At 45.4% G+C, this 27,360-nt stretch overlaps 1 protein-coding gene and 1 long non-coding RNA gene across 7 annotated transcripts; one reads left to right on the forward strand and one right to left on the reverse strand.

Moving 5' to 3' along the window:
• Positions 1-600: 600 nt before the first annotated feature.
• Positions 601-22,117, reverse strand: SZRD1 (SUZ RNA binding domain containing 1). Of its 4 annotated transcripts, none has more exons than XM_044996116.1 (5): positions 20,629-20,719; positions 17,971-18,057; positions 6,408-6,457; positions 4,832-5,086; positions 601-3,651 (listed from the first exon to the last, which is right to left on the reverse strand). In XM_044996116.1, exons 1-5 carry the CDS (start codon positions 20,677-20,679, stop codon positions 3,549-3,551), a joined length of 546 nt encoding a protein of 181 aa, XP_044852051.1. In that variant the 5' UTR covers positions 20,680-20,719; the 3' UTR covers positions 601-3,548. The 4 variants fall into 4 exon arrangements, with proteins under 4 accessions (XP_044852051.1, XP_044852052.1, XP_044852054.1 ...); XM_044996117.1 differs by lacking the exon at positions 20,629-20,719 and adding an exon at positions 19,925-19,948; XM_044996119.1 differs by lacking the exons at positions 17,971-18,057; positions 20,629-20,719 and adding an exon at positions 21,969-22,117.
• On the forward strand, positions 12,231-26,234 carry LOC123354268. Of its 3 annotated transcripts, none has more exons than XR_006574693.1 (6): positions 12,231-12,300; positions 14,989-15,153; positions 17,981-18,128; positions 19,903-20,105; positions 21,087-21,166; positions 24,151-26,234. It is a non-coding gene; the product is annotated as an uncharacterized LOC123354268 (long non-coding RNA). The 3 variants fall into 3 exon arrangements; XR_006574695.1 differs by having other exon boundaries at positions 19,943-20,105; XR_006574694.1 differs by having other exon boundaries at positions 12,238-12,300; positions 14,978-15,153.
• The last annotated feature ends 1,126 nt before the right edge of the window (positions 26,235-27,360 follow it).

Here is a 27,360-nt window from a genome sequence, read left to right on the forward strand (position 1 = left end):
ACTTTTCCATAGTCTAGATCACAAGGAGAGCCTAAGATCCAGGATAACGGCATGAGCCATCCTGCCTCCATCCATGGTTACTTCCCATCCCAGGGACGATTGCTACCCATTACTTTGCTGGGATTACCTGTCCAGGTGGGCAAGGTAGCACTAGCTACGTTCTAGTGCTTGCTTACTCTCCTCTCCCTAATAGCAGAGCCAGCATCACAGAGCAGCCGGAGCTCTGACCACCCCCATCCCCCACCCTCAGAAAGCACTATGTTAGAGCACCCCTTTTCATTCAAATAGTTTTCACATACATGGGAGACCCTATTTCAATGACCTGCCCAGTACATTAAAAGCATATTATAGAAACCCAAACAACAAGGAGAATATATAGGAGTCAAGTAGTTTCAATCCACTCAGCAGGAATAAATTCCCCTTGGCCAACAGTTATTCACAACCCCTTCTCCTCCCCTCCTGGTGTTGGGCCTCTTGCATGTGTTCTCACTCCAATTTAGATGGTAAACTCCCGGGGTGGCTTCTAGAGCCCAGGTTAGCCCTGGGGCACTCCAGGAAGAGGGCAACCATAGTAGTTTGAAAAAATAAAACGTCATTTTAAAAAGTTTAACACATTTATTTAAAATACAATTTATAAAATGTTTTTCTGCATACTTAGGAGCACTTCCATGGGGAGACAGGCGGCTGTGTGTCCCGTGGCAGACGCACACAGCTTTGCACTTCTTACCACCCGAATACACACATGCACACGCATACACACACACAGAACCATAAAGTGCCCCTAAGAACACACACCCCAAACCCCTATAAACGTGTATTAGAACAAGAGCTCTAGCCCCTCTGCAAACAGGGCCTTTGACTTATCCCAACACTGATTTCTGGACAGGATCACTGACCTACTGTCCACCTGGAAGAGGGGGCCTAGTGGTAGGTTTCTCCAGGAACTTTGCCCCCCCCCGCCCGCAGGTTGGAAGCATCCTGACTGACTATGCTATAAGGATGAATAAGCTGGAGAGGGGCGCTCTGATTAGCTCTCCCCACATAATCTTATATTAGTTATGTGAGGGTGATGCTGGAGGACCGGATTGTGTCCTACGAGCAGCTAGCAAGGACGTTGAACCCCTGATATACAGGATACCAGGTGGCAGAAAAGGGATACTGTTGTCCTAACACTGGCAAGATATCAGAAGCTACATCAGGAGGCTTTTGCCAGCAGCGGGCCACCCAAAGTAATAGCTATTGTAATTATCGATTAAGGAAAGGCGCGGTGACTACACAGTTATTGCTAATGTCTTTTCCCATCCTCTTCTGCCGTCCCCCATCCAGCTACTCTTCCCATCAGTTTCTCCTTGCTGCCATGAGGGAAAGATGTTTCCTGTGAAGCAGCTGCTGGAGGCTTGTACAGGTGCTCATGCGGCACATTCCAAGCCCTACCTGAGAGGAAGTTAGGTAAACATCAGATTACAGTCTTATAAAACCATAAGGACTTGAGCCCAACTGCAGGCCTATGGAACATCTGTACACTTGTGCCCACCTCTCTGATTACAGCAGAGTAATTAAAAAAAAAAGTGTAATCCTTTAACAAGCATTCCATGGGCTCACTTGATTTAGGGAATCGCAGGAGGGCAGGACAGAAAAGAAATTCAGTTAAAAGATCAATGTTCTAGTAGATTTCATCTTTTGTACACAGGTAGTTTATTTTACCAGTTGTTTGCCGTATTTCTGTACATGTCTTGGTTTACTGTATGGGAATCTCCCATACAACTCACTGTAGGCAGAGGTTCTGTTCAGCTGCTTCCTTTCAGGCAAAAGAGGATGGGTTCAGGTGCCCACTATTCAACCTATTAAGCACAGGTCATATTGCACCTGTACAGAATACATCCTCCAAAAAACCAACAGTGTGGAAAGGCAGCTTCTGGAAATACAGTGAAGCAGACTAGCCCACGGTCCTTTTAGGTGAAGGGACGATCTAAATCCTTCTTGGCCTCTGGCTGCTGTCACAGAAAAAGTCTGTTTCTATGCCACACAGGCTTGTCTACAGTACCAGGTGCTATCAACATGCTGAGACATCTCTACTACTGGAGCCTTTCCAGCATACAAGATACATTCTTGTTGCTCCAGCAGAAGGAAGCTTTAGTGTTCATCTAATCCCTTGAAACTGTTAATATTAAGAGTTGATCAGCTTCCTTGTTGACTAATCTACAGTTAGACAATGCAACAAGACAGTATAGGGCACAGGAGAAGCAATGGAGTAGCTATATTTGACAGCTTGCAACAGCTGATTTGGTGGTACCTTACATTTCTCTTCCATGGCCAGGAACCCTTCCTCAGACCCCTTTCTTTTCCTGGGGCTGGAGGACAGAGCTTAGCGGAAAGCCATTTGTTACCCCAATGCATGAAAACAGGGATTTTTTTTTCCAAACTTTATTGAACATGGTTTGTTCCCGATGTCTATGATTTCTAGAAGTAAATGCATCAAGTACAGCACTGGAATTGTACCATAAGCCATCGGTCCATCACAAGCCACTTAGGGTTCAAACCTTTGGAGCAGTGGTTGCCCAGTCTCCTGCCACATGTCAGCTTTCCGACAAGCACATGCTGCACAGAGCCAGGCTCATTGCCATGTTTTCCATGCACTAACCGGAGTGGACCAGTCCAGTATTGAACTAGTCTATTCCTAGCTTGTAAACCTAGATGCAACAGAGCCCTGTTCCTTCACCCTGCTTTCTCTGCTGGAAGCAGCAGGCAGGCAATAGGTGTCTCCATGGGATCTGTCTACATTCCCTTCTCCCCAAATACAAGAAATGTATTACTAAGTTTTTCCTCAAGCCAGCAGAAAACTAACCAAGCTTATGACAGGTGCAGTAAGTGAACCAGGCCACTGGACCCCACTGGTTTCTGGGCCCAAGGCAATTAGAAAGCCCAGGTACCTACGAGTCCCCTTCCATTTGCTTGGCAGCAGTGGAAATACAGAACAAGAAGCTAAGCTTGCCAAATCCTAGCCATTATATTGTGGAAATGCCTAGAAACTCCGGTTTTAGAACACTACCAACTACCTCTCTCAATTAAAACAAACTAAACAGTTAAAACCCTTCCCATGCACTTGGTTTAAAGTTGATCTGATTTACAAACAAAAAGCAAAAGATCCTTTGAAACAGAACTCGCTCAGAAGTGAGAGAGACAACATGCACATTTGGGGAGGCTTCCCATTCTTCTTTTAAATCCCAGGTTAATGAGTACGATAAACATTATTGCTGGCGCTAGCTTCAACTGAAGTGGCACACACGACACTCTGCACCTGTTCAGAGTCCTTACCGTACCCCCCTTCCTTTGACAGTGACTTGGGACAGCCCTCGTCGGTGTGCCAATCACAGTGGGTGGAGCAGGGGGTCACAGTGCATGGGGTTCAAGGTCACAGTGGGCAGAGCAAAGGGATCACAGTGCAAGTAAACCAGGTAGTTCCCTCTGCTCAAGTCCATTTGTCCACCACGGCAGTGCAACCCGTGGCAGCTGACCCTGCTTTCGACAGCATGATCTCTTGCCCATATCTATCTGCGTTGTTTGAAGCCTTGTGAACCGTCAGGACCCAGTGGCTGCCGTATCACGTTATTGGGCTGCCTGGAATCTTCTGGCTGGGAGATCCTTGTTGGCCTGCAGGAAAGAAATCAGTCTTAAAAAGAAGGAATACTTCGACCTTACCCCCATGCAATTCCAACTGAGACGGGGAAAGTCACCACCATGGTGAAAGAGCGATCGTCCATGCTGCTGCTGCACGACCTCACAGGCAACTGAGAATTAACTAATGCTCCACTTCCCCAAGCCCTGCTCGTCAGCAGCCAAACCCCAGGTAACTCCAAAGTCCAAGTCCCGACCCTACCTGAGTGGGATCACCCTGCTCTGGTTTTGTTAACAGCAGCTTTGTTCACTGATGTTCTTTAGGAACGTGTATCATTGCTCTCTTTTGTAAGAGCCATTTCAATGATGCACCTTTTTCCGCCCCAGGCAGCACCTTTTATTTTTTTAAATTGCAGTCCTTTGGTCTTTGGAAAGAGTGGCTGCTGTGTCTGTTCAAACAGGACTCCAGGTTAAGTTGTTTCCCGCTCTGAAGTTATGTTTAGTTGGAGAATACACTGGAAAAGGACTACAGAGCCAATGCGATGTAGATCAGAAGGCAGGGCAGAACATACAACATGGGGAGGGAAAGTGCCTCTGGAGTGACTGGTCTGGCCCTCTCCAATCAGTGATAACAGCAGCATGGCTGTGGGGAATGTAAATTCAGCTTGTTCTACACCATGTGAGTTGGGCTAGCCAGCTCAGCTTGATATTCACAGGCAAGACTCAACTCCGCACCCCCCTTGCTTGGGGAAAACAGTCGCATTTTGTTGAAAGGTTACACTCCCCAATTAGATAGACAGACTCGGATCTGTGCAGAATTATTTCTAATCATTTTGTTTTACTATTAAAGGTATTTGTATGAAATCTGGCAAGTCCTTCCTTGCAGAGTCAACCTGCTCCTGCTGCCTATTCCCCTGGTTATGTCAGAGAAGGCTTTGTCCTCGATGAAGGTGTTTAAAAGCCCACGCTCTGTCTAAACACCTTTGCTTTTGCTTTCATTTCTGTGCATTTGAGCTATACCGTATCACATGTGCTAACAGGATGCTCTCACCTCTCAGTGGGCTTTATCCTGCATGTCATGTGAAATATTAGGTATTGGCCTGGCTCCTCCTCCCGCTGGAGGACTATCTGTAGGAAATCATCTGCTGAAGGACTTCCTACAGGGGTTAGTTCAGGGATGCAGCTAGAATTGCCATTAAGCCCCAGCCATTCTCACCTGTCTAGAATGGGTTTCTCCTGTTCCTCTTCTGGGCTTGCGCTGCCCAGAATTCGTTTTCTGGCTTCTGCGTATTCTGCCTCTCTCTGTGCCAGAGACTTTACTGGAAAAGCTGGTCTGCTCGCAGAGTTGGGGTTACTAAGCACACCATTAGTTGTGGGCCTCTTTAAGATCCTGATCTGTGGAGGAGGACCTGAGGGAAGGCTGTCGTCCTGAATGACAATCGGCACTTTGGGAGGAGATTTTGATTTTCTGCTGTTTAAGAAAAGACACAAATATCTAATTAGTATCTGTAGCCCACTGACAGAAAATGTTAACTGCTGGGAGCGGGAGTCTTCATGACTAGGAGGTGTCTTGCAACAATTAAGAGCCTTGTTATAGTTGCAACTCAGATACTGTAGTAGAGAGCATGCTTATTTGAGATTTGCCCACTCAAGTCAAACATGCAGGAGGGCAGAAGACAGACCTGGTGCTTTGGTTCTTCTCCTTAAAAAAAAAAAAAAAAAGGGACGGGGGAGAAAAGGAGGGGTGCTAGGACACTGACCAGAGAATCTCACTTCAACTGAGTGGGATGATGATTAGAGATTGTTGCTACCAGTTCCAATCTTAAAAATTAAAGCTTAAAGTTTCTGAGTTGGGGTGTCCCAAGCTAGCTTGTGCATTCTTTGAGGCAGGAAGTATTCTAGAATTTTGAGAGGCATCTGGCCCATTCCTGAGTGCTTAAAAAAAAAAAAAAATGTAGGCACCTACAATTGAAGATGTAGGAAGGAAAATGTACTTAAGTCAACTCAGAATTTCTTACAGCATGCTCCAGCATTTGATATTCTCTCTCCAGCCCCTTACTTTCTGGAATTATGTCCCCACAACCCCACTTCACAGATTTTTGGGTACAGTCCCTCTCCCACCTAAAAATCACAACAAACAAGTCTGTTATCTTAGGCATTAGCTTATTGAACTACCAGAAAGCTGAACCAAAGACTGACACTCATCAGAAGTTTAGATTTTTTGGGGGAAGGAGGGGAGAGGTGAGAAGTGAGAAGGAAGGTGAGAGCAAGCAGGAAGATATAAACCCAATTCACGTCACTGAGAACAATGACAAGTGCTATGTTTGTGGCAGCACGGGATGAAGTATGAGCTTTCCCTCCATGTAACCCGCCCAAGCCAGAACACAGGCACAAAAGTCTCACTGACAGAGCACAGCAGGGTTGGTACATGAAGGAGTTACTTGGCTTTCACCCATTTCTTCATTCTACTGCCCAGTTTTTTGTTTGTTTGTTTTTTAAATAGCTTCCCTATAGGTGTGGCTATATCTGCTCTTGAATTCCCTACTTCAGGGATCAAATTATCTCCAATCATCTTTCAGCTACACTGCTATGGATTCGAGGTGCCACAAAGTGACATATTGCATAATACAAGCTCCCCATTTCTTAGCTCAAATTGGAGGTTAGTTACCCACTAAATTTGATGCATCTAATGCAATTTACCCTCCTGTGCCAACTCTCTGAACCTGCAAGTGTGCAACTCCAGGCAGGGGAGCCTAGATCAAGAGTGTTTTAGACCAAAAGATCACCATTACCTTTCCTTTTGTGTAATCTTCAGTTTCTTTTCCAACCGTCTGTCTATTTCCTGTAAGGGATGTGAGAAAAACAGCGTGAAACCTCTCTCCTTTTATAGAGAATTTACAGATTCTACTTGAGGGCACTTGTAATTTCTTTAGTCTCACTTTTTCCATTACAATAATACTCTGTGTGTGATTTGCAAGCAAGACACTAATCTGAAAAATAAAAAACTCTTATATGAAAGGGTCATGTACATTTCACTGTATTCGTTGGTATTAGCAGTAGGAGAACAGCAAAGCATTCAAGATCATTTGGGACCCATCCTAATGGCTTTTTTAAAGTTTGATGGTGATAGAGTGGCAGTTCATCTAATTGGAACTGCACCTTTGATCCCAAGGATTCCCCAAACACTTAAGCCACCACTGAAGCTTCCTCTGGGGTGAAATGTGACTGTAACAGCCACAGTAACACTAAAAAGTTTCACATATTATACACTCTGTTGAGGAAGAGGAAAAGATACCTGAGTGTCTCTGGTACAGTTACACTGGGACAGACCACTGGGGTAGCTGCTGCTCCTTGATTCAGTCATGAAGGTGGTAACTAGCAGGGCTCAAGGAAGTTCCAGCCCTCAGCCGGAATACCACCTGCTCAGCTTCCTGTCCTCAGCCCATTTGCTCGCTTACAAAGCTACTACATGAACTCAGTCAACCAGAACCACAGTGAAAGCTTGCCCCTATGGAAAGAGGCCGTCTGCATTGCCATCACCAGCCACAGAAAGGCATTATCAGGTCGGAAGCTATGTGGCCTACTGCCATCCATTCAGCTATATGGGGCTTGAGTAGCAATTCCTCACTATACCAAGAACAGGGAAGGGATGCAAGTGCGAAGTCATTGACAACCCTACTTGGTTCTATATAAATATGGTTTATTATTGGTTGTGGGTTCTTGGGCCACCAGCCTGAGAAACCGGTAGCCAAAAGCTCAGGCGACTGTTGAAATTGGTAAAGGTACTACCAGATGGCAGCTTCATAATGTTCAACTGAGTTGTGTGTTCAAGAAGCCACAGTGGTCTGAATGGAGCAAACTGATTTTAACTGGAAAAAAGGGCAATGAGTGGTTTGGTAGGTTTTTCAATTGCAAAACCAAACCAAAAGTTAAGCCATTTGACTATGACAGTGACATAGTTCTAGACACCTGCAGCCTCTTGCAACCTCATAAAGACTCCTAATATTGTCAGAAAAGTTAGCAGCAAGTTGCAATGCTACACAGAAGGTTGAGGGTGTATGCATAAATAAAGCACCTCAGAAGCAGCCTACTTCTGACCACCTGCAAGAACAGAGACTGGCTGGGAAAAGGAAGTGGAGATGCAGCTATCTTGGCTGGGAGCTAGAAGTCACCTGTACTGGCTGGTGGTGAATCTGAGGATCAAATCAAGGTGAAGGAGCTGCCTCATCTGTCTGCACAAGTCCAAAAGAGGTTATTTCCTGCTACAGAAAAGAGCTTTAAAAAAAAAAAAGTTGTGAACGCCAAGTGCTTAACTAGCTCTCCCCAGAGTCTCAGGATAGTAGATTACTGGAAGGATGCTTCCTCAAACGTTTCATTAACAACTCTGTTATTTGGGGTCGGATGGGAAAAGGGCAGCATCTCAACCAGCTTACGAGTTCGATGCTTTTAATTTACAGTGCTAGTTCAGTTATTTTGAACACTACACAGTGACCAAGCTTCAAAGTCAGTCTTGTGTCCAGAACATCCAAGCCAATCCTCTCCCACGACTCCTTTAAACAGGAGTCAAATTTTATAATCCCCTGCTGGGAAACATGGAAGACTAGACTCCTTGTTACACTCAACATGCAGCTAGCAGTAGGGAACAGACGCCTGGCAGGACAGCACAGAGAAAGGGTGTTACATGTTTCAAAGTAGCCCTATGGAAATGCAATTGGAAGCTACAGAAAAAGCGAAGGGCTTATTGTAAGCACATGAATCTTTACAATGTGTCGGGTTGGAAAGCCTACTTTGGTTTCTCTTAAATGTCTGACTCTAAAGCATTACCGGGCTGAACCCCTTACAGAGTACTGGCTCTTGGAAAACAAACAAACAAAAAAACCCAAAAAACTGTGTTTTGGGGAACATCACTGAATAGTTTCTCATTACAGCTCCCAAATCTATACTTGCCAAATGACACACCAAATATTTGCCTGATGTATTTATACCTAGTGGCAACTTACAGTAGCCAATACCAATACCATTTCACAATTTAAAATAAAAGGCAAGAGAAAAAACTAACCCAGGTTTTCCTCACGCAAATACTGTCTTTAAGGTGCATCACATCACATCTTCAATCTGTATCTTAGAAACGAGTCCTGTTCTCCAATACAATCACTCTCTAGAGATCAGAAACTTAAGGGGGGCACCTTTGCTTTGCATCAGCAGAGATTCATTGGCACTTTGCCAGGTGTCTAAAGGCTTCAACCAATTTGCACATGTTCCAGAGAGGTTAAAAAAATACAACAAAGCCATACTATTTGCTTGAGGGTTTTGCTTCCTTAACAGGAGCAGAAATTGCTTTTCCAAATTAATCAGTAATAAGAGTCTGGGACTGTTCAGCTGTCAACACCCTGCAGTTGCACAGAGGGGGCTATGGGCCACATTTTAGGACCTCACAGGTGGCGTCATGGCGCACACATTAATTTTTTTTTTATAGCAGAGAATTCAAAGTATTCTGAAATCTCATTTTGGTGATGCTGGAGGGCTCCCACCTCCATAAACTCTTATCCCCTCCCTGCCCACCCTTTACTTTCTCTATCACCATCCTCAGAGTGCTAGTGCCAGAGACTTCCCCTTTCAGTCAAGTCAATTCCAGAGCTAAAAGCCACCTCTCTTGTAAAACTATTATGGTTTTCACATCAGATTCTTTTCTGTGCATGTAAACACCACTTCCTTGGATGCTCTTGGAATGGGAGACAAGGGGCGTGTCTACATGGTGAGGGAATCGACCACAAGACAGAATGAAAACTTAGAGGACACAAGTTTCACACACACTAACATCGATTGTGTGTGCACTTCTAAAGTACACTAACAGTTCCTTAGTGCACTCTGAAACTGAGAATCAAAGCACACTAAGGAACTTTTAGTGAGCTGTAGCAGCATCCGCATGGGACATTAGTGCATGTTAAATCAGTGTGCTCTAGGTTCACACTGTGGCTTGCACTATACTAACTTGCTAGGTAGGCAAACCTAACGTCACACTTCCTCTTAACTTTCTTCCGACCAAACCCCTAATTACAATCATACTAACAACTGCAAGTTGCTCCTGACAATTTCTTTCATTTCCTTGGCTAGAACAGCCGCACAATCAGAGCAGAGTTGACATGAAGAAATATCCTGGTCATGCCACAAATCACTGTAATTAGAATGACTGGGTACTCTTCCAAGAGGAGATCCTTCCCATCTTCACCCTATTCCAATTACAGGAACACTTTGTGATCACTCATGATCCAATATTGGTGTCACATACTAGATCCAGCCCACTCAGCTTTCTCCCTTATAGCCATGTCAGTAGCGACCCAACACCTCTTATCCTTCTCATGCCACCTAAGTCCTCAGTAAGTCCCATGAATCCAAGGGGGAGCAGTGTGTGTGTGTGGGGAAGATACCACATGAAAAATAGGAAACAATATTGCATCTCAACAATCTTCCCACTGGACAGACAAGATCCCCATTTTTCCATTTCAAAATAATCTATCAGTTTTTATCAGAATGCCCTTCCAGAGTCTAAGAGTACCTGAGTAATCCACTAAGGACGACACTGCAAAGGGGATGAGTGTTTTGGAGGAAAGGTGCACACACATCTATGGTCCAGCTGAGCGCTCTGGATCTTCAGCAACTGATTAGTCACGCTTAGTCAACATGGCATGCCTAGTCATTTAACAAGCCCCTATGATTTGGAGGCATAGCTGTTGCTCTAACTCAGACGTGAAATGGCTGGTCACAGAAATCACATGGCAAATTTCTTAATGAAATAGACTGTAAGAATCCAAAGTGTTCTCACAAACAGCTGGCATTGTAGCCTATCAAAAAGTCAGTCAGTGGACTATATACAGTTGTACTCATCTTAAGCGGTTCTACCATATATTTGCATTATATCAAGATTTAGTACAACAGAACTGATACTAGAGATGAACATAGCAGAAGAGCTGCTCTCTCCCACCATCCCTCCTATTTCTGTGTCCTATTTCTTTCCTTCTCATGAGGGGGAGGAATAGCTCAGTGGTTTGAGCATTGGCCTGCTAAACCCAGGGTTGTGAGTTCAATCCTTGAGAGGGCCATTTGAGGATTAGCCCTGCTTTGAGCAGGGGGTTGGACTAGATGATCTCTTGAGGTCCCTTCCAACCCTAATAATCTATGATTCTATGACTCCTTGGTCAATTTCACAATGCCTCACTGCTCCACTTCTAAAGCGTGATATGGCAGCATAGAATCAGCTTTTCCCTACTGTTACCACTCTCACACCCACTTCCTCTCCTTACACCCATGATCCAAATAATCCTCACCACCACCTGTTTTTGGGGTTCTAACTCCAGACAGACACCCACTATGAACAGCAACAGACAATTCAGAGCTTCCAATTACCTTTAGAACTCCAGTGGCTAGTGCACCACCAAGGGGGTTTACCAAGACATTTGGTAATTCATGTGTATTTATGCAGATATTAATCATATGTTTTCTCTTGAAACAAACAATATTACCTCACATGCTTGACCTCTATTTGAGATTGTTTCTTTTCTTAGGTGTTGCTATATTTTGCACTCATGGTAAGAAAATTCAAGTTACAGTTTGCAGAATGTTACCTATTCAAATTATGTTGCCAGCTTACTGGACAGTGTCCCGTAACTGGTCAGCAAAAAAATTCAGGACATTAGTGACCTCTCTTCCACACATCTAGCAGTCCATAACATTGCATGCATTTAGGGCTTGAAAAGTCAATGCACCTCACAAACTTTGGTCTCAACACTTGGAAACTGAAGATCACCGTAGGGGCTCTCAGCAGATCTGTTTTTGTCAGTTGATCCTCAACCAACTTCAACTACTATCCTCACATGCGGCACTGTGTCATTGAGCTATGCAGATAACATGTTAAAATTAGGGTCTGTATGGCTCTTGGGTGCCAGAAGCACTACAGCAATTGGAAGGCACGAGCTTACATGAGAGACAATCAGACTTACTATTAGAAAATCTCATGCAGCACACGTACTCATTAGTTGGGTTGGTCAAACTGCACGAGAGCTATGTTAATCTTTTGAGAGTATTGGATTCCTTTATGGGAGGATACCTCCTCTTCATGATTTCCTATATACCAGGTTTACATTAAAAATAGCTAAGGAAGTCCATTTTACATTCCCCTTTTCCCCCTGCAAAGGGATCCATGAACAGATTACTAAATTTAGTAAAGAATTCCTATTACGCTGTTTTTGTCTCAGTCACTTTTTAAGACTCAAGAGAATCCAACAGAAAGCACAGTGTTTTGCAAATCCTTTGACATTAAAAGCCTGTTACGGACAGGGGCTAACAGAAGCTGTATATTTATCATAAAGTAGGTCTTTAATATCAAAAGCTCCATCCATCTGTATTAGAGACAAATGCTACAAATATCAAGACCTAGCGAAAAGTAATCGGTCTCATCCACCAAGAAGGAATCATTCAGAATAAAAGGCAAATCCACCACAATCACCATCTACCTTCAGTCACTTATCTTGGTTGAGAATTCCACGAATAGGACTAGTGTTCTGCAGCATGCATTAGAACAGAGATGAGCGGCGTCCATCTCCAAGGCAACCCAGAGATGCACATTCCAGGCATCTTTTGGTTGGAGTCTGCATCCACAGTTCAGTACAGAGTTAGACGCCACACTGGGTAAGTACAGTTAAATAATAAAAAATAATAATTGGAGATATACCAATCTCCTAGAACTGGAAGGAACCTTGAAAGGTCATCAAGTCCAGCCCCCTGCCTTCACTAGCAGGACCAATTTTTGCCCCAGATCCCTAAGTGGCCTCCTCAAGGGTTGAACTCACAACCCTGGGTTTAGCAAGCCAATGCTCAAACCACTGAGCTATCCCTCCAGTTCTCCAATTTGCGGTGATGTGGTGGAAAAGGAGAAGAGCAAGTATTAGTGCATCCAGAATAGCCTGATTTGAGGTTGAATCCTCACCTAGTTCTCCTGTTCCCAAGAGACTAAAATAGCGAGTGAAGGAAATTCCCTGAAGTTCCCCAGTGGCAGAATTTCTGGAAATGTGCAAATAATGATAATTTGCCTTATTTCTGAAGATTTTTCTATACATGTACACTTCAGATGTACTGTTATTTCTCCTATGTCTCCTGCACAGGCTATAAGTTTTTTTAATGTTAATCTTAGTGCTTCATCAAATAGAAGAGTCTCATTTATGTCTGAAATAAAACAGAAAGTTAATACCCAAGGTTACTGGAACTGAAAGTTAGCAAACTATCTATTTTTTTCCAGCTAGTTTACTTTGTGAATTGCGTATTATTATTTCTCTTGCATAGTCAATTTCTCCCTTGCTGAGAACAAGGGACCAGAAAAATCCAGGCAATATTCTCATAAAACTATTCACTTTCTGAAAGAGAATCTTTTAAGTTGCTCTTTAAGAATAAGCTTGAACAGCATTTTCCTTCACTTTAAGGAACAGTAAGGGAAGAAGTCTAGTGAGCTGAAAACACAAGATTTGGGATTTTATCTTGATTTTTCTACAAAATAACTCCAACTTCCATATTGGTGGAGCAAGCTGTAATGGTCACCAAGGAGAGAAGTATTATGTCACCTTAAAACCCTGGAACATTTTGAAGTTATGATTCTGAACAGTAGTCATGCCCCTTTCTGTGCTTTGTACAAATTACTGCTGAACACAAAAAACCTCCCTAAATCCTGCTCACTTTACTCACTTGAGTAATCCCATTTGAGAGTGAATAAACTGAGTGGCATTGGGCTTTAGGAGTTGAATCCTTCAGCAGTGATGTTAAACAAGGTCCTTTCGACTTATTTTTACGGATGCAGTTAAAGCTCCTATGGCATTTTATGAAGAGTAGGGAGATAACTGAGGATCTGGCTAGTATCCCCTTATTTAGTGAGAACAGGTTTTAAAATGTTCAAGGTCGCATGAGCCGTTACTGAGTGCATAATGCAGCCATTCAATCACTAATATCCAACTCATTGCTTCATAAGGTGCTTTGGGATATCCTTGAGTATGAAAGGCATTAGATATGATTAAGATATGTTTAGTTTGTCTCCTCATTAATTTCTCTTCCATTAATTAATGAAACATTTCTGAGAACACTGATTCCTAAGGCTGTTGGGAATCAGACAGTTCCATTAATTAATTCTCTAGGTTACTCCCATTAAATCCTGGCTGTATTTTGTAGTCAGTGCAAGGTTCACAGTCAAGACTACTTTCAGCTTCACTGGGGCTTAGGTTTTCTGAAGGTAGCCAATTCTTAGCAGCAGCCTGTGCAGTTAGACAACTGGGAAACAGGACGTGCCACAGTTGTTCTGCAAGACTACATTAAATCCTAAGCAGTGACTTAGAAATGCGTGTTCTGTGGCTTCAGAACAGCTAAGAATTTTGACGGGATATAAAAGCCTTTAAATAGTACCGTATTTCACAAATTCCTTTGTAATCCTTGAAATCAAAACTCATCCTTGTACCTCATACATTTTCAACCTTGTCAACAGCTTCAGATGTAGTAAACCTTACACTGAAGCCATATTTGTATGATTCTTTGTTCACACATTAAAATCCCATTGTGTTCCACTCAATTCAATGTGAATTATTTTATGACAAGAGGACAATGCTGATTGGCAGTCACAGGGTCAGACTCCACAGCTCTTAAATAACATTTCCCCTTAACTGCTGTGCTTTGATCACATTTCAGGTCAATTAGAGTTTACTGCAAAAGGCTGAGAAAGATCCTAAATTAAATTCCATATTAATATAGGGAGGCAGCATGATTTAGTCAAGGAATTGGGAGTCAGAAGACACGAGCTCTGACTGCCACTTACATGCCTCTGCTAACCCATTTCACAGTGCTATGAGAACCACGAGTGAAAGGTACAATATATAGCAAATGCAAAAAAAGGTGCAGATCAGAATTACAATCACTACTCTGCTCAATTGCTCTTATGTATCCCCTGGCTGCTAAGCATTAGAAAAACTAAAACTGTCTCCTCCCCATGGCACGCCATGCAGCAAGATGCATCCTAGCCAAGTGGCCAGGGTTCAAAGTCAATTGAAACTTAGACTCTGAACTACACCAGACTCAGTTTTAAGCCTCCACAAAGAGCCATTAGAATTCATCTTTTAGCATTACTCCTTGGAAGAAGCCACAGCACCATCAGCTGACCAGTACTACTACAATGGAAGATGGTTGAGCAAATCTGAATGTATCCCTCCCACTGCTTCCAGAAGAGATGTTACCAATAAGTCAGCTTATTAAGTTGCTAAATTTGAAGCCAGCGTTTGAGAACAGAAACAAGTTTCCAAAGAACAAAAAAACACTATGCTTAGGTTACTATCAGTTTCTTTGCAGGTAATAGTGAGAACACCTTTGGAAAAGAGCAGCACAGCAGTACTGGAAATGGCAGTTGGCAAGACTTCCTGAAAGGATTACATTCATGTTTCTGTCTTTTACATGAAGATTCAACAGCTACGTTTTTTTAAAAAGGACAAATTGGAATCAGTCGCTTCACTACAGGTCTGTACCAACTAATTGGAATTTGGCTTACAGTACAGAGTCAGTTTTACGTAAAAATCAGAATTACATCGACAGCTAAAGTAGTGAAGAATACTATTGTCACTAATATCTGTTTATGAACAGAAACACTCACACCAACTCCTTCTAGCCCATAAGCAAAGGCAGCTTTTCCTTCCTACCAAGTTCAAGTAATGGTGGCGTGTTCTAATAAAAGATGTTAAATTGTACGTCTGGTATACCATGTATCATAATTAAATTTTAATGCATGGATTATTCTTATAGACATGCAGGCTTTCTTTCTGCCCTGTACTTTTAAACACCAACATTGTACTGAAGAGCAAAAAATAAAAGGTTAAATTCCATACAGTATCTGTCAGAGTATTTGGCTCATGAACTCTGAAGCTGGAGGAACACATTTGTTGCTGTATTTGTCTTCAAAGAAGACAGCCAAAGAGATCATCAGGATTTTATAAATAACTATTAGTCAGACCCAATTTACAGCTGTGGTTACCTTCACTCAGATTAATAAACAAACTGTATACTCTGGAAGACTTCTAGCTGGGTGAAAACAAGCTAACACTGAGTCCTGTGGCACCTTATAGACTAACAGATGTATTGGAGCATAAGCTTTCGTGGGTGAATACCCACTTTGTCAGTCGCATGTTGCCACAGGACTCTTTGTTGCTTTTTACAGATCCAGACTAACACAGCTACCCCTCTGATACTTAAACTAAACACTGTATCAATACAAACCTATTCCTGTCTTGAGGCACTGATATAGTGCATAATTTGCAAAATACTGTTGATAAATAGTTGATCAAACCAATATAGAGCAGGCAAATTGGAGCTCAGGATGACATACCATTGGCTCCAAATGACCACTTTTCTCCATACTCCCCACACATTTATAAGGCGGATATTCTAGCCTTGAAGTGAAGTCTCCAGCTTGAAGTCTACTCAGTTTCAAAAAATAGATTAAAAATGGTTACAGGTGCTACACCTACCTTTAGGCCCTCGGCCAATTTGTTGTTGTTTTTACAATTACTTTTAAAAAATGTTACTCCCTATAGCTGTACAGGGGGACGCACAAAAATAGAAAACTTAAGTTATATTAGTGGCTAGGATGCTAGGCTCAGACTTAGGGGAAGATGTGTGTTTGATTCCCTGCTCTGCCACAGACCATGCATGGCTCAGTTTCCTCATCTGTAAAATGGGAACAAGCAGTTTTTTCCCTACCTCATGGGTTTGTTGTGAGGATAACTACATTAAAGATTGTGGTTGTTCAGACACTACAGGAATGGGGGCCTTAGAGAGAAATGCACAAAGTAAACCAACTGAAAAACATTTGTTTCCTCTAGTCGCTCTGTTATAGTCATCGCAGGTGTTACTTGCGACAAGATTCAGAAGTGAGATTTGAATTGATCTCTCAATTCTCTCTTTCTTGATTTTTATTAGTTTAAAGGTGACCAGCAAAGAAAGGAGTTGGAGTTATGCCTGATTTGCTTAAAAGGTTTTTGTTTTATGGGGGGTTTTTGTTTTAACTTTTTCTGTTTTCTTTTACATAAGAAATTAAAGTCTTGTCTGCCCTGAAAAACTCTGGGTGTATTTACACTGCAATTGGCAGTGTGATTGCAGCACATGTAGACACACCCAAGCAAGCTTTAATCTACCTAGTTCAGGTCCCAATACCAGTGAAGCCACAGCAGCATGGGCTAGCCACCTGTGCACGTGCCCAGGCTCCCTGGCAGGCTTGTACTAGGGCAGCTAACCCGACGCTGCTGCAGCTTCATTGTGGTTGGTGCCCAACATTAAAGCTATTTTGGGAATGTCTACACACTGTGGTGCAGACATACCTTCGGATGACAGGACATCACAAGAATTGAGAGGGAAAGGCCATTTCCAGTCAGCGTGTTTGAAACTCTGACTCCTGGGCAATGAACAACATTTTGAAGTTTCATCAACTCATTCTTTCAGTTCAGCTGTGAGAGCCACAATACATGTTTTCAGACCTCTAGGAATTCCTCCAGCAAAATCAGGAATATCAGACAAGACAACTTTCGGGACAAGCTGCAGCAAAAGGGAATACAAGAGCCCAATTCTTTAAAAATCCTTCATAGGTTATTTCTTCCCCCCTCCCCCACATATTTATTACTACCAAGGAGATAAAAATAAAATATAAATGCAAATAAATCTACAAGTTTTATATTGCCCAACTGACAGAGTACCAACTAATGAGTCAATCTTTCGTAAAGGTATAATTAACAGTTATTCATAAAATTGCCCATAGGGACACTATCAAATTAAAAGTCATGTTTATATTTTTTTTTTGCTGGTTACTAATACCTTAGACTGATCATATGTTTAAAAAGACATGTACTTTTCACAGTTTATGTTCTATTTTTTGCACCATATTCATCTTCACAAATGACTAGAATAATCAATTTAACTATCTAGCGCTCATGCACTAAGAGCAATGCTGCACTAGGTATACTGTAGAGGCACGTATAAATTCAAGTGAAACTTTTCATATCAAGTCTTAAAACCCACAAAGAAAGGTTTCTATTATTTTTCAGGGTTTTTTTTTTTTTTAAATAAAGGAGAGGGTTTGTTTTTTAAAAAAACTAAGCCCAAATTTCAGGCCTAAACTACTCAGGAGTACCTATTTAAAGAACAGATATTTTAATATTTACACATACATTTTTAAAGGAATACCATTTACAGAATGGCTTACACATTTCTCCAAACCCACCCCTGTCTTACATGCCATGGTAGAATATTAACTACCAATAGTTAAGTACTTAACCTGTGTTGCTTCACCTGCCCATAGTGCTTCTCCAGATGGAAATTGACAAGCAGTTGCGCTCCACTGGGTAAGCTCTGCATGTCGTAGTCATTGGGGATGCTCTACGCCGAACAAAGTATAGGTGAAGGAGAGAGAGAGGAGAAACAATGACCTATCAGCAACAGATGATCAGGTCAGTTCATGGGCTCTTGCACATAGCTGTTCCCTCATGGTTCTAGTAGCAGAGTGATTCCACTAAGGCTTGGTCGGGGGGAGGGGGAAACCGATCTAAGATACACAACTTCACCTACAAGAATAGTGTAGCTGAAGTCGACGTATCTTAGATCGACTTAAAATTACTTACTACACGTCCTTGCAGCACGCTGCGGCTCCCCCATCGACTTTGCTTCCGCCTCTTGCCGAGCTGGAGTTCAGCAGTCGACGGGAGAGCGATCAGGGATCGATTTATCGCGTCTACACTACACATGATAAATCGATCCCCGATGGATCAACCTCTACCCGCCGATCTGGCGGGTAGTGTAGACATACCCTAAGGCAGTTCTCAAATTGTATAGCCTTATAGCAGTTTACATGAAGAGTAAGCGTGTCTGTCTATAGATGTTTTTAGAATGGCAAGCATGTTATCCTTCATGAAGGGTCACTCTGTCTGCTTTTATCATCTCATCTCCCCCACCACTCATTGAATGTTCCCTGTGGGACCTCTCTCCACCACTGGTGGCCCTGGTCTCACTGTCAGCTCTTAGAGTCTCCAGTTGGTGGCTGGCATCTCCAACCTGAGGGTAGCTGCTGTTTCCTCTCCTATGTAGCAGCAGCCTCTATAGGAGGTAGCTAGGTTTGCTCCTTCTTCCAGCTGCTGTTACAGGCATCAAGAGACTGGACAACTGTAGAAGCAGCTACAAGTATAGAAGAGTTAGCACCATGTGGTCAGTCTGCTCTCCATTGAGCAGTATGAGGATTACAGCAGTTTCCCCCTGTTGGACCCGCTGGGAAAGCACGTTAAGGAGTACCACCACTAAAGATGAGATTTTCCTGTAACTGTAACAGAAGCTTATAAACAACTACCAAGGGTGTAGACCGGGAGTGTGTGTGGGGAGGTGGAAGACAGAAGGAAAGTGGGTGAAAGCCTAGAATTCCTACATTCCTTCAAGTCATTGGTCTGGGCCAAAATCACCATCAACAGCCCTGCAGACAAGAGTTATGTACCTTCATGGAACATTTTAACGAGAGGAGGAATTAACACCAATATTCTAGACAAATTCCAATAGCAATGATGATCACAGGATTGACAGACTGCATAATTGCTTCACTGGCAAACAGTATCACTCCACTCCTGGCTTATTTAGCTAAATGTCTTTCAAACAAATTGTAACCCAATATCCTTTTGGATATTGGATATTGCCCTCCCCCACCTTCTCTCTCACATAGTTTTACCCAAATAATGATAGGGAGAAATGAATTAATGAGTATAGACAAGGAAGTAGAGAGACATTGTCCAAGACCAAATTCTATCTACTCACAATTTAAGAGCTTACTGTTATTTAGCTTGTCCACTCTCTGAAGATGCTAGCGTACTTCTCCCTCCACCTCCATGTCACAGACAATTCCCCTTCCCTCACCATGCAGCTGTGTGCACCATACTGCTTACCCGTCTACACTACCACTACCACCCATCTGATGATCACATTTCAGTGGTGCTGCATGTAAAACAACTTTGGGATTCTTCAGAATGAAAGGCACTATAGAAATATAAGTTTTTGATCTTCAGTAGCCAGATCAATAATGGGTGATTGATATTTGAAGTGAAACAATGGGAATACTTGGTAATACTAAAACCAGGCACATTGTCAAAAAAAAAAAAAGTAGAGAGAGGAATCATGCTTCTTGTCAGCCTCTGGTTAGAGATACCAGCTCTTTAGTTAACAAATTTAATGTTGCACGTTTGAGAGAATCAAGTACCAGCCACCTTACCAGCCACATCACCTGCAGCAAGTGATGAGCCAGAGCCCAGCCACCATCACGACACTTTGCAAGTCTCACTGCATCTCTCTAAAGCAAGATTTCGTTGGAGTCTTTCACAAGAGCGGGCGAGTTCTCAGCAAAGCTTTCAGCACCTTCCCTGGGGTTCCTTGGTGCCAAGCTACCTCTGGAGGTAGGAACCCTGACTCCGAGCCAGCGCCAGAACTCGTATTATTATTCGGCATGGGATGAAGATCACGCCCAGAGGCCCCGATTCATTGCCACGTGATCCCGACACTTCTTTGGGGTGGGGGCGGGGGGGAGTGATGGAGTTTAAAACGCAGCCAGAGGCACGTGCGAGTCACAGTCCGGGCCAGCCCCAAACTCCTGACCCGACACAGCCCCCCGAGAAGAGATGGGGCGCGGGCGGGCCCATCAAACAGGAGGCCCAATCCTGCCCCCTTGGACCCACCGCCCAGTAGAAAGGGGGACGCGCGTGGGCCACCAGCTGCCTGTCCCGACGGGCGGGGCGATGAGGGGGGGCAGGGGCCCCAGCAGGAATGAGGACGCGGCCCCTTTAAGAGGCCTAGCAGGCGCTCAGGGGCCCGGGCTCCTCGCTGCCGCCCGGCTGAGCCCACCTCGGCGGGGTCCCCTGGCCAGGCCGCGCTGCCTAGCCCGCCCCCCGCGCACGCGGCTAGGCCCGGGCCCATCCTCACCCCGCTGTCGGCCGCCTCCTCCCAGCTCTCAGCGACCTCCTCATCTTCCATTTTAACTCTTCGCCGCCGCCGCCGCGCCAGCCCGCCCCCCGCGCATGCGCTCGGCGCGCCCGCGGCCGCGACCTCAGCACATGCGCGCTGGGAGCCGAGCTCGGCCCCCTTTCTGCACGTGCGCACGACTGCCCGCCCCCCGCACATGCGCACTGTACAGCCCGCTGCCAGCCGCGTGGCTGAGTGAGGCGGGGTGCGGCCTGTCAGCGGGCAGCCGGGCCATGAGCCCCCCCCTCTGGCCACAGGCAGCCGGGCCATGAACACCCCCCCCGGCCCATGAGCCCCCCTGCCCCCCCGACCCCGGGCCATGAGCCCCCCTGTCCCCGTCACGCCTCCAGCAGCTGCTGCTTTCTGGAGAGCGCAGCACCTTATTGCAAAGACTTTCTTTGTCTCACTCTCTGATATAGGTGTTCCAGGCGCTGGGAATGACAGAAACCTTTGATTTGCCAGTAATCAGCTGGGGTACCTATCGCCTCCCACAATGCAGGTAGGTTTGGGCTCAGCCAATACTTGGATAAGAGGCAGCCAAGAAGCACCTGGGTGCTGCAAAGTGGGACTGACAATTGAATAGATGGCGGGTGCCGTTGCTGCGCGTTAATGTTGAACTAATGCCCCAGGCTATTCCTAAGAGATGCTGTGGTGCTATTGGATGAGATGTAACTGCACAGTCCCGGCTCCTTGTGGCTGTTGAAGTTGCCAAGGCATTTTGTAAGAGCAGAGGTGGCCAAACTCCCATCTGCTCCCCAAATTCCCCGGTTTGCACTCCCAGGCAAAACTACAGCAATGGTAAAGCACACTAGCTTCCTAAGTGCATGCCCAGTGACACCGCCAGCTGTGCCGATCTGTGGATAGAAGGGAGGTAGACGCACATGAGGTCACTGGTAAGGTTTTGTGTCACAGGGAGCTGGCGGATGTGTTGCTTTTGGGTATCTGTTGGGGATGGCTGGGAAAGCCTAATGGAGCGCTGGAGTATGTTATTGATAGCATTGTACTCACTGTGAAAGTGGGCACGAAGGCACAGGTCTTTCCTCTTCACCCACTTCCATTCTTCCAAGGTTTTGGGCCAGTCCCTGGGGACTGCCCCTTGATGTGGTGGGCAGGCTTGTATGTTCCAGTGACACTCAGAACTAAGCCAGTAGGAGCTTGAATTGCTGGGAGGCCTCCCTATGCCAGAGAGGTCAAAGGACAGCGAGCAGATGAAAAGCAGCCCCGGGTTGGGTTTCAGTGATGAGCTAATGACGTATCCTCACAAAACAGGGACGTTATAGAAACACAAGGTCAGTACTTACGTGGAGCCTTGTTTGTGGCCTAAGTGACATTTGATGGTACAGAAAGGATCCTGTTTCAGAAAGTTCTGAGTGGATGGAGCATGTCCTGCTGCAACCTTGACTTCTACTAACCCTGGCATTTGTTTGCTGGTAGTAACCCTTAGCGAGACAAGGTGGGGGCTGTCACGGCTTTTATTGGACCAGCTTTAAAAGCTGTGCCCTCCCCCACCTTCTCTCTCTAATATCCTGGGACGGACTCGGCCACGACTACCCTGCGTACAATAGGAATCGCTATTAGTTATCTAATTCCTTTTAGTGTCCACACAAGGACCCCGCCCTCATTTCTAAAGCCCAGATTTCGAATGGTATTAGGCATATACAAAATCTGGGCCTCTGCGCCTTAGTCAACAGTTCATTAGCCCGATCAAAAAGACTGAACTGGCAGCTGCTCCTCACATCAAACCCAAAAAAGTATTAACTGAAGATTAAATCAACCCAATCAATCCTGTCTGTGATGGAGCTCACCCCCCATCACTTCACCTGCAAGGTAAGGGATACAATTCCAGTTAGTGATGTGCTGCACCTGGCCTCCTAGCCAGATGAGACAGATAGGGCTGATAAGTAGCCTGAGGGAGCTCAGGTGGGGGATTTTGTTCCCCTCCTCTGAGGAAGGTCTGGGACAGGTAGACTAAGCAAAGCTATAGGGATAGGACTGGCCATTGGAAAAAAGGGGTGAGATCTAGGGGAGACTACAGAAAGGGCAGGACTCTCCTATGGGAGGGAGCCCTGAGGTAAGGTAGTAATAAAGGTAATAATTGGAGATATACCAATCTCCTAGAACTGGAAGGGACCTTGAAAGGTCATCGAGTCCAGCCCCCTGCCTTCACTAGCAGGACCAATTTTTGCCCCAGATCCCTAAGTGGCCTCCTCAAGGATTGAACTCACAACCCTGGGTTTAGCAGGCCAATGCAGGTTTGTAAGAGGATAAGAAACAGGGCAGAAGAATTATTCAGTTTTGACTGGACTTGTTTCTGGTAGGGGCCTGAACTTGGGTGACTTGGATGAAGGTCTGGGGCCAGAGGCTGGTGGCCTGCTGGAGCTGATGATAGAGGCAACATCCTGCCCTGACCTATGGGGGAGGGTAACCCAGGGTACTGGAGTACCACCACACCCCTTTTACCACAAATTGCTAGCTTCTACCCCCTCCCCAAAAGGCTGGATAAAGAAGGGCCTTGCAACCTTCCCTGAAGGTTAACATAGTCTAGCTGCTATTTGCCAAGGGTGAAGGCTCCTCTTGGAAAATGCCCTGCTCTCTTATATTGGTTTGAGCATTGGCTTGCTAAACCCAAGGTTGTGAGTTCAATCATTGAGGGGGCCATTTAGAGAACTGAGGTTTTTGTTTTTTTAAACCCATCTGGGAATTTGCCCTGCTTTGAGCAGGGGGTTGGACTAGATGATCTTTTGAGGTCCCTTCCAACCCTGATATTCTATATCCAGGAGGCTGCACCTTTGCTGATCCCAACTACAGCAGTTGATGAGGAGTGATTTCATCCCCTTTAATCTCAAAGAGCCAGGTCTCAGGCCAGGTGGTGTTCAGAGGGCAATATGTTTCCTATCCTCAGAGATAAATAGCCAGTCAGTACAGGTCAGAGACCTGGTGACCTAGTGTTGCCAGGCTGCACCTATATCTGTAAGCCCTCTTCAAACAGCAGGTGATAATCCAGCACATGGCACTCTCTCTACAGGAGCATAATTGAAGCAAATGGAGAGACTCCCAAAGCGCTCATGGACTTAAATGGGCTTTGGATCAGGCTCTTTACTGCTTATTTGCTGTGCAGGGGTGTTGTGAAGCTTAATTATATATGTACAATATGTTGAGGCCTTTGCTTGGAAGGTGTGATTTGACTGGAGTTTGGAGGATCTGCTCTCCTTTGAGTTTGAACAGTGGCCAAAATTCTGGAGCAAAAATATGGGGGGTGGGAGAGGGAGGGAGGAGGCTTATATCACTTGTTGAGACACCACTTTTTAAGCCACAAAGTGCCTGATTCTCTGCCCCTGCTGCAGGATAGGCATAATTCTCATTGATTTCAGTGGCAGCTACTGCTGTTCTTTGCTGGGAGAATACAGATTACATCACCACAGTTATACAGTATCTTGAAAATAGTGTAACCCACTAGTGTGTGTGTGTGTGTGTGTGTTACAGGGATTATATGGTGAAGTTGCCTGTGATGACCCAGGAGGTCCATTTCAGCCTGATGATCTTGGTCCTTCTCCGTGCTGATCCACACACAAAATGTGAATTGTCACAGTCCTCAGCTACAGAGTTTTAAATCCAGCTATCGTAGCTCGTGCTTTGAACTCGAGAGGTTGGTCTGCGGTTCAATCCCACCGGGTCAGCCAAGAGGGCACTCGTCACACTGGAACATTCTACAAACCATTAATCCTTCAGCTTCCTGGACAGAGAACCTATAAAAGCCAGGGAATTTCTATTTACTTCGCTTCCCTCTGACAATGCTTAGCGGTGGCAAGGTTTCAAATGAGCCCTTTGAACAGTGGTTTAAAATTAACTAATTCAAACAGTGGTAACAAACCTGAACTCTGCGAGCTCTTGGGATATGTCACTGGGTTAGGGTGTGGGGAGTGAAGGCATTTAGGGCCTGACCTCATCTTGCCAAGGGGCTGAATGTCTCAGGGTGACCAGATGTCCCAATATTTGGGGCTTTTTCTTACATGGGTGCCTATTACCCCCCACCCTCTGTCCTGATTTTTCATACTTGCTATCTGGTCACCCTAGAATGTCTTCAGCTCCCAGTGAAGTCGAAGGAGAATTGGTCACTCAGCCCTTCTCAGCATTGGGCTCTCAGTGATGCTCTGAGAAGGCTGGTGAAGTGTTATGTAGAGTGTAGAGTTCATCTGCTGTAAGTGCAGGGCACAGAACACAATTTGAAGGCCCTTCTGTGCCTCCTGCTGTTATTTCACTGGTTAACCTGAATTTCTGATATGCAGATTAGACATAGTGGGCTGAAAGACTCTCTAATGCAGGGGTCCCCAATGCGGTGCCCATGTACTGCCCGGTGGACAAGCATCTGCCGAAATACCGCCAAAAAGCGGCGTCATCAAGAGGTGTTGCCGCCAAAATGCCACTGATTTTCGGCGGGTTTTTGGCGGCGACACCTCTTGACGTTGACACTTCTTGGCGGCATTTTGGTGGATGTTTGTCCGCCGGCCACGGTCCTCGGTGGCCCGTCGTCCGGCGCCTGCCACCCGGAAAAGGTTGGGGACCACTGCTCTAGTGCAACTCCCCTTAAATCAGTCATGTTACACTAGGGATGAACTTGGCCCATTATCTTTCGCAGGAGCTCCCGAAAGTAAATGCCATGCACTTTTCCTAGCCTTATGTGTTACTGTGCACTGTAACTGCAGAGCAACTCATTAGCTTTATTTTCATGTTATTTATTTAGATTTACATCATAAAAAGACTCCTATGCGAGAACTCTAGGGCCCCCAACACTTAAACGTACAACATAATAGTGCCCCAGCAGCATTACAAAGCAAACATTCTTACAGGAACAATACCTCAACTTGGCCATCTACAAAAAGCTCCTTTTCACCTCCATCATTCTGGGAACATCTCAGCTCTTCCCCAAACCCCGATGAAAGGTGACAATGTAATTACTGCAATGTACCAGCAGATGGCGACTGGCATCCTACAAACTCCACTTAAAAGCCTCCTGAACAGGGTTCGGTTCTACACTTGTCTGACACCCCCGTTCAGCAGCCCCCACCCCACACAGCTAAATCTGCAGTCCCACTCTCTCTGCGTGCTCTCAGACGTGACCAGTACAGTCGTCTTCAACTCTGGAAGGCTACGCCAACAAAACATCCAGCCTGTGGGAGGAAAAGATCTTGCAGTGCAAAGCTGCATCTTTTGGGCAGAATCTAATGGAAATATAGTGGGGCCATGCGTTGAAGCAAAGCCTTCTGCAAGCCACAGCAGGACTGAGAGAGGCTGTGAATACCTTCCAGCTGTCCACACGGATATTTGTATATAAAGGGTCAGCCTGACTTAGTTGCCTCTAGGACAGAAAGCATGGGCAATGCATTGCATGCAGTTGGGGGGTGGAGGGGGGAAGGGTTGTAACATTTGTAGAGGTGCTGATCTCCACGTGCAACATTAGGCTGCTCCTGTGTCTTTCCAGAAGGAACTGAAATGTCCCAAGGCACGTTTTAAAAAAAGAATCCGGAACAGATGTGTGTGTCCTGGGCAATAAACCAGGTGACAACGGCCGTGGGAGCTGCTCTGTTCACCTGCATACAGGCTGAGATTTAGGACCTCAGCGGCTTCCACCAGTGTTATCTTGGAGGGGCCCCTGGGGCCCAGCCCTTCTTTTTGCCTTTGCATCCCCCCGGTCCCTTAGGTGGGATGGCGGAGGGGAGCATCCCTATGCAATGCTTATGTCCAGCACATACTGTCAAATGTATTCTAGTGACTGAGGGTAAAATGTTCAAAGGCACCTAAGTGACTTAGGCACGGGGAAAATGGGACCCAGGCTCCCAAGTGACTTAGAGGCTTTGAAATATTTTACTCTAAGACTCGTCCCCATAATATTTTATGTGCTGAAGTCTATGCACATAAATATTGGGGGATAAAGTGTATTTATACCCGCAGGCAAGTCCTGGCCCTCGCCTCTGCAGACATGTGCCTCAGTAGAGGCAGTGAGTGGAAACTTGCTTTGAATGAGAGGGCAGAATGGGGGTGCTTTGCATGGGGAGTAGGGGGAGGCTGGGGCTGAGCGGAGGTTGGGGTGTCGTGTCACACGGAGGAGGAGTGTGATGGGTGCTCTGCATGGGGAGCGAGGGGAACTATTGAGACTTGGCAGAGGGGGAGGATTCCTACCTGCGTTCCAGCCTGATCCTGTGCGCCGTGGTGGATGATCCAGCCCCCCTGGGTCCCACTTTTACCACTGCACCTCCCCCACCACGTGCACACAGTTGACAGGGAATGACACCTGGGGCGGAAACACAGATCAGCCCCACTATATTTCCATTGCAGGGCGCTAGCCCCCTCCTGCCCCAGTCCCATTCTGCCACTTCTGTGCCTCAGTGTTGCAGAGCCCAGGGCCACTGGGTTTCCCTGAGCAACCGTCCATAGGGACTATGTAGGTGGGTCAAGGACAGGATCAGGTGATCTGCTGCTGTACATGTTGTTCAGTCCTTCCACCACACTAATGGCTGGAACAGTCTCAGTGGAGGGGCGTCACTGTCATGTCAGGGGCTTGGGAGCACAATTCTTTCCCCACTAGGGATCTCATCGCTGCCCAGCTGTGATACTTGGCCTGGGTGTGGAGGAGTGGTTACATTTTCTGTAATATTTGTATGAATCCTTTGCATGCCTCAGTTCCCCACTGTGCTT

This window comes from Mauremys mutica, chromosome 21 (assembly GCF_020497125.1).
Source record: "Mauremys mutica isolate MM-2020 ecotype Southern chromosome 21, ASM2049712v1, whole genome shotgun sequence".
Lineage (NCBI taxonomy): Eukaryota > Metazoa > Chordata > Testudines > Geoemydidae > Mauremys > Mauremys mutica.

Excerpts from the sequence above, each read along its gene's own strand:
- SZRD1 (XM_044996116.1), bottom strand. The coding sequence starts at position 20,679 with ATGGAAGATGAGGAGGTCGCTGAGAGCTGGGAGGAGGCGGCCGACAGC. Across the intron at positions 18,058-20,628 it reads AGGAGGCGGCCGACAGCGGG|AGCATCCCCAATGACTACGA; the intron begins GTGAGGATGGGC and ends TGTTCGGCGTAG. Across the intron at positions 6,458-17,970 it reads TGGAGAAGCACTATGGGCAG|GAAATAGACAGACGGTTGGA; the intron begins GTGAAGCAACAC and ends CATCCCTTACAG.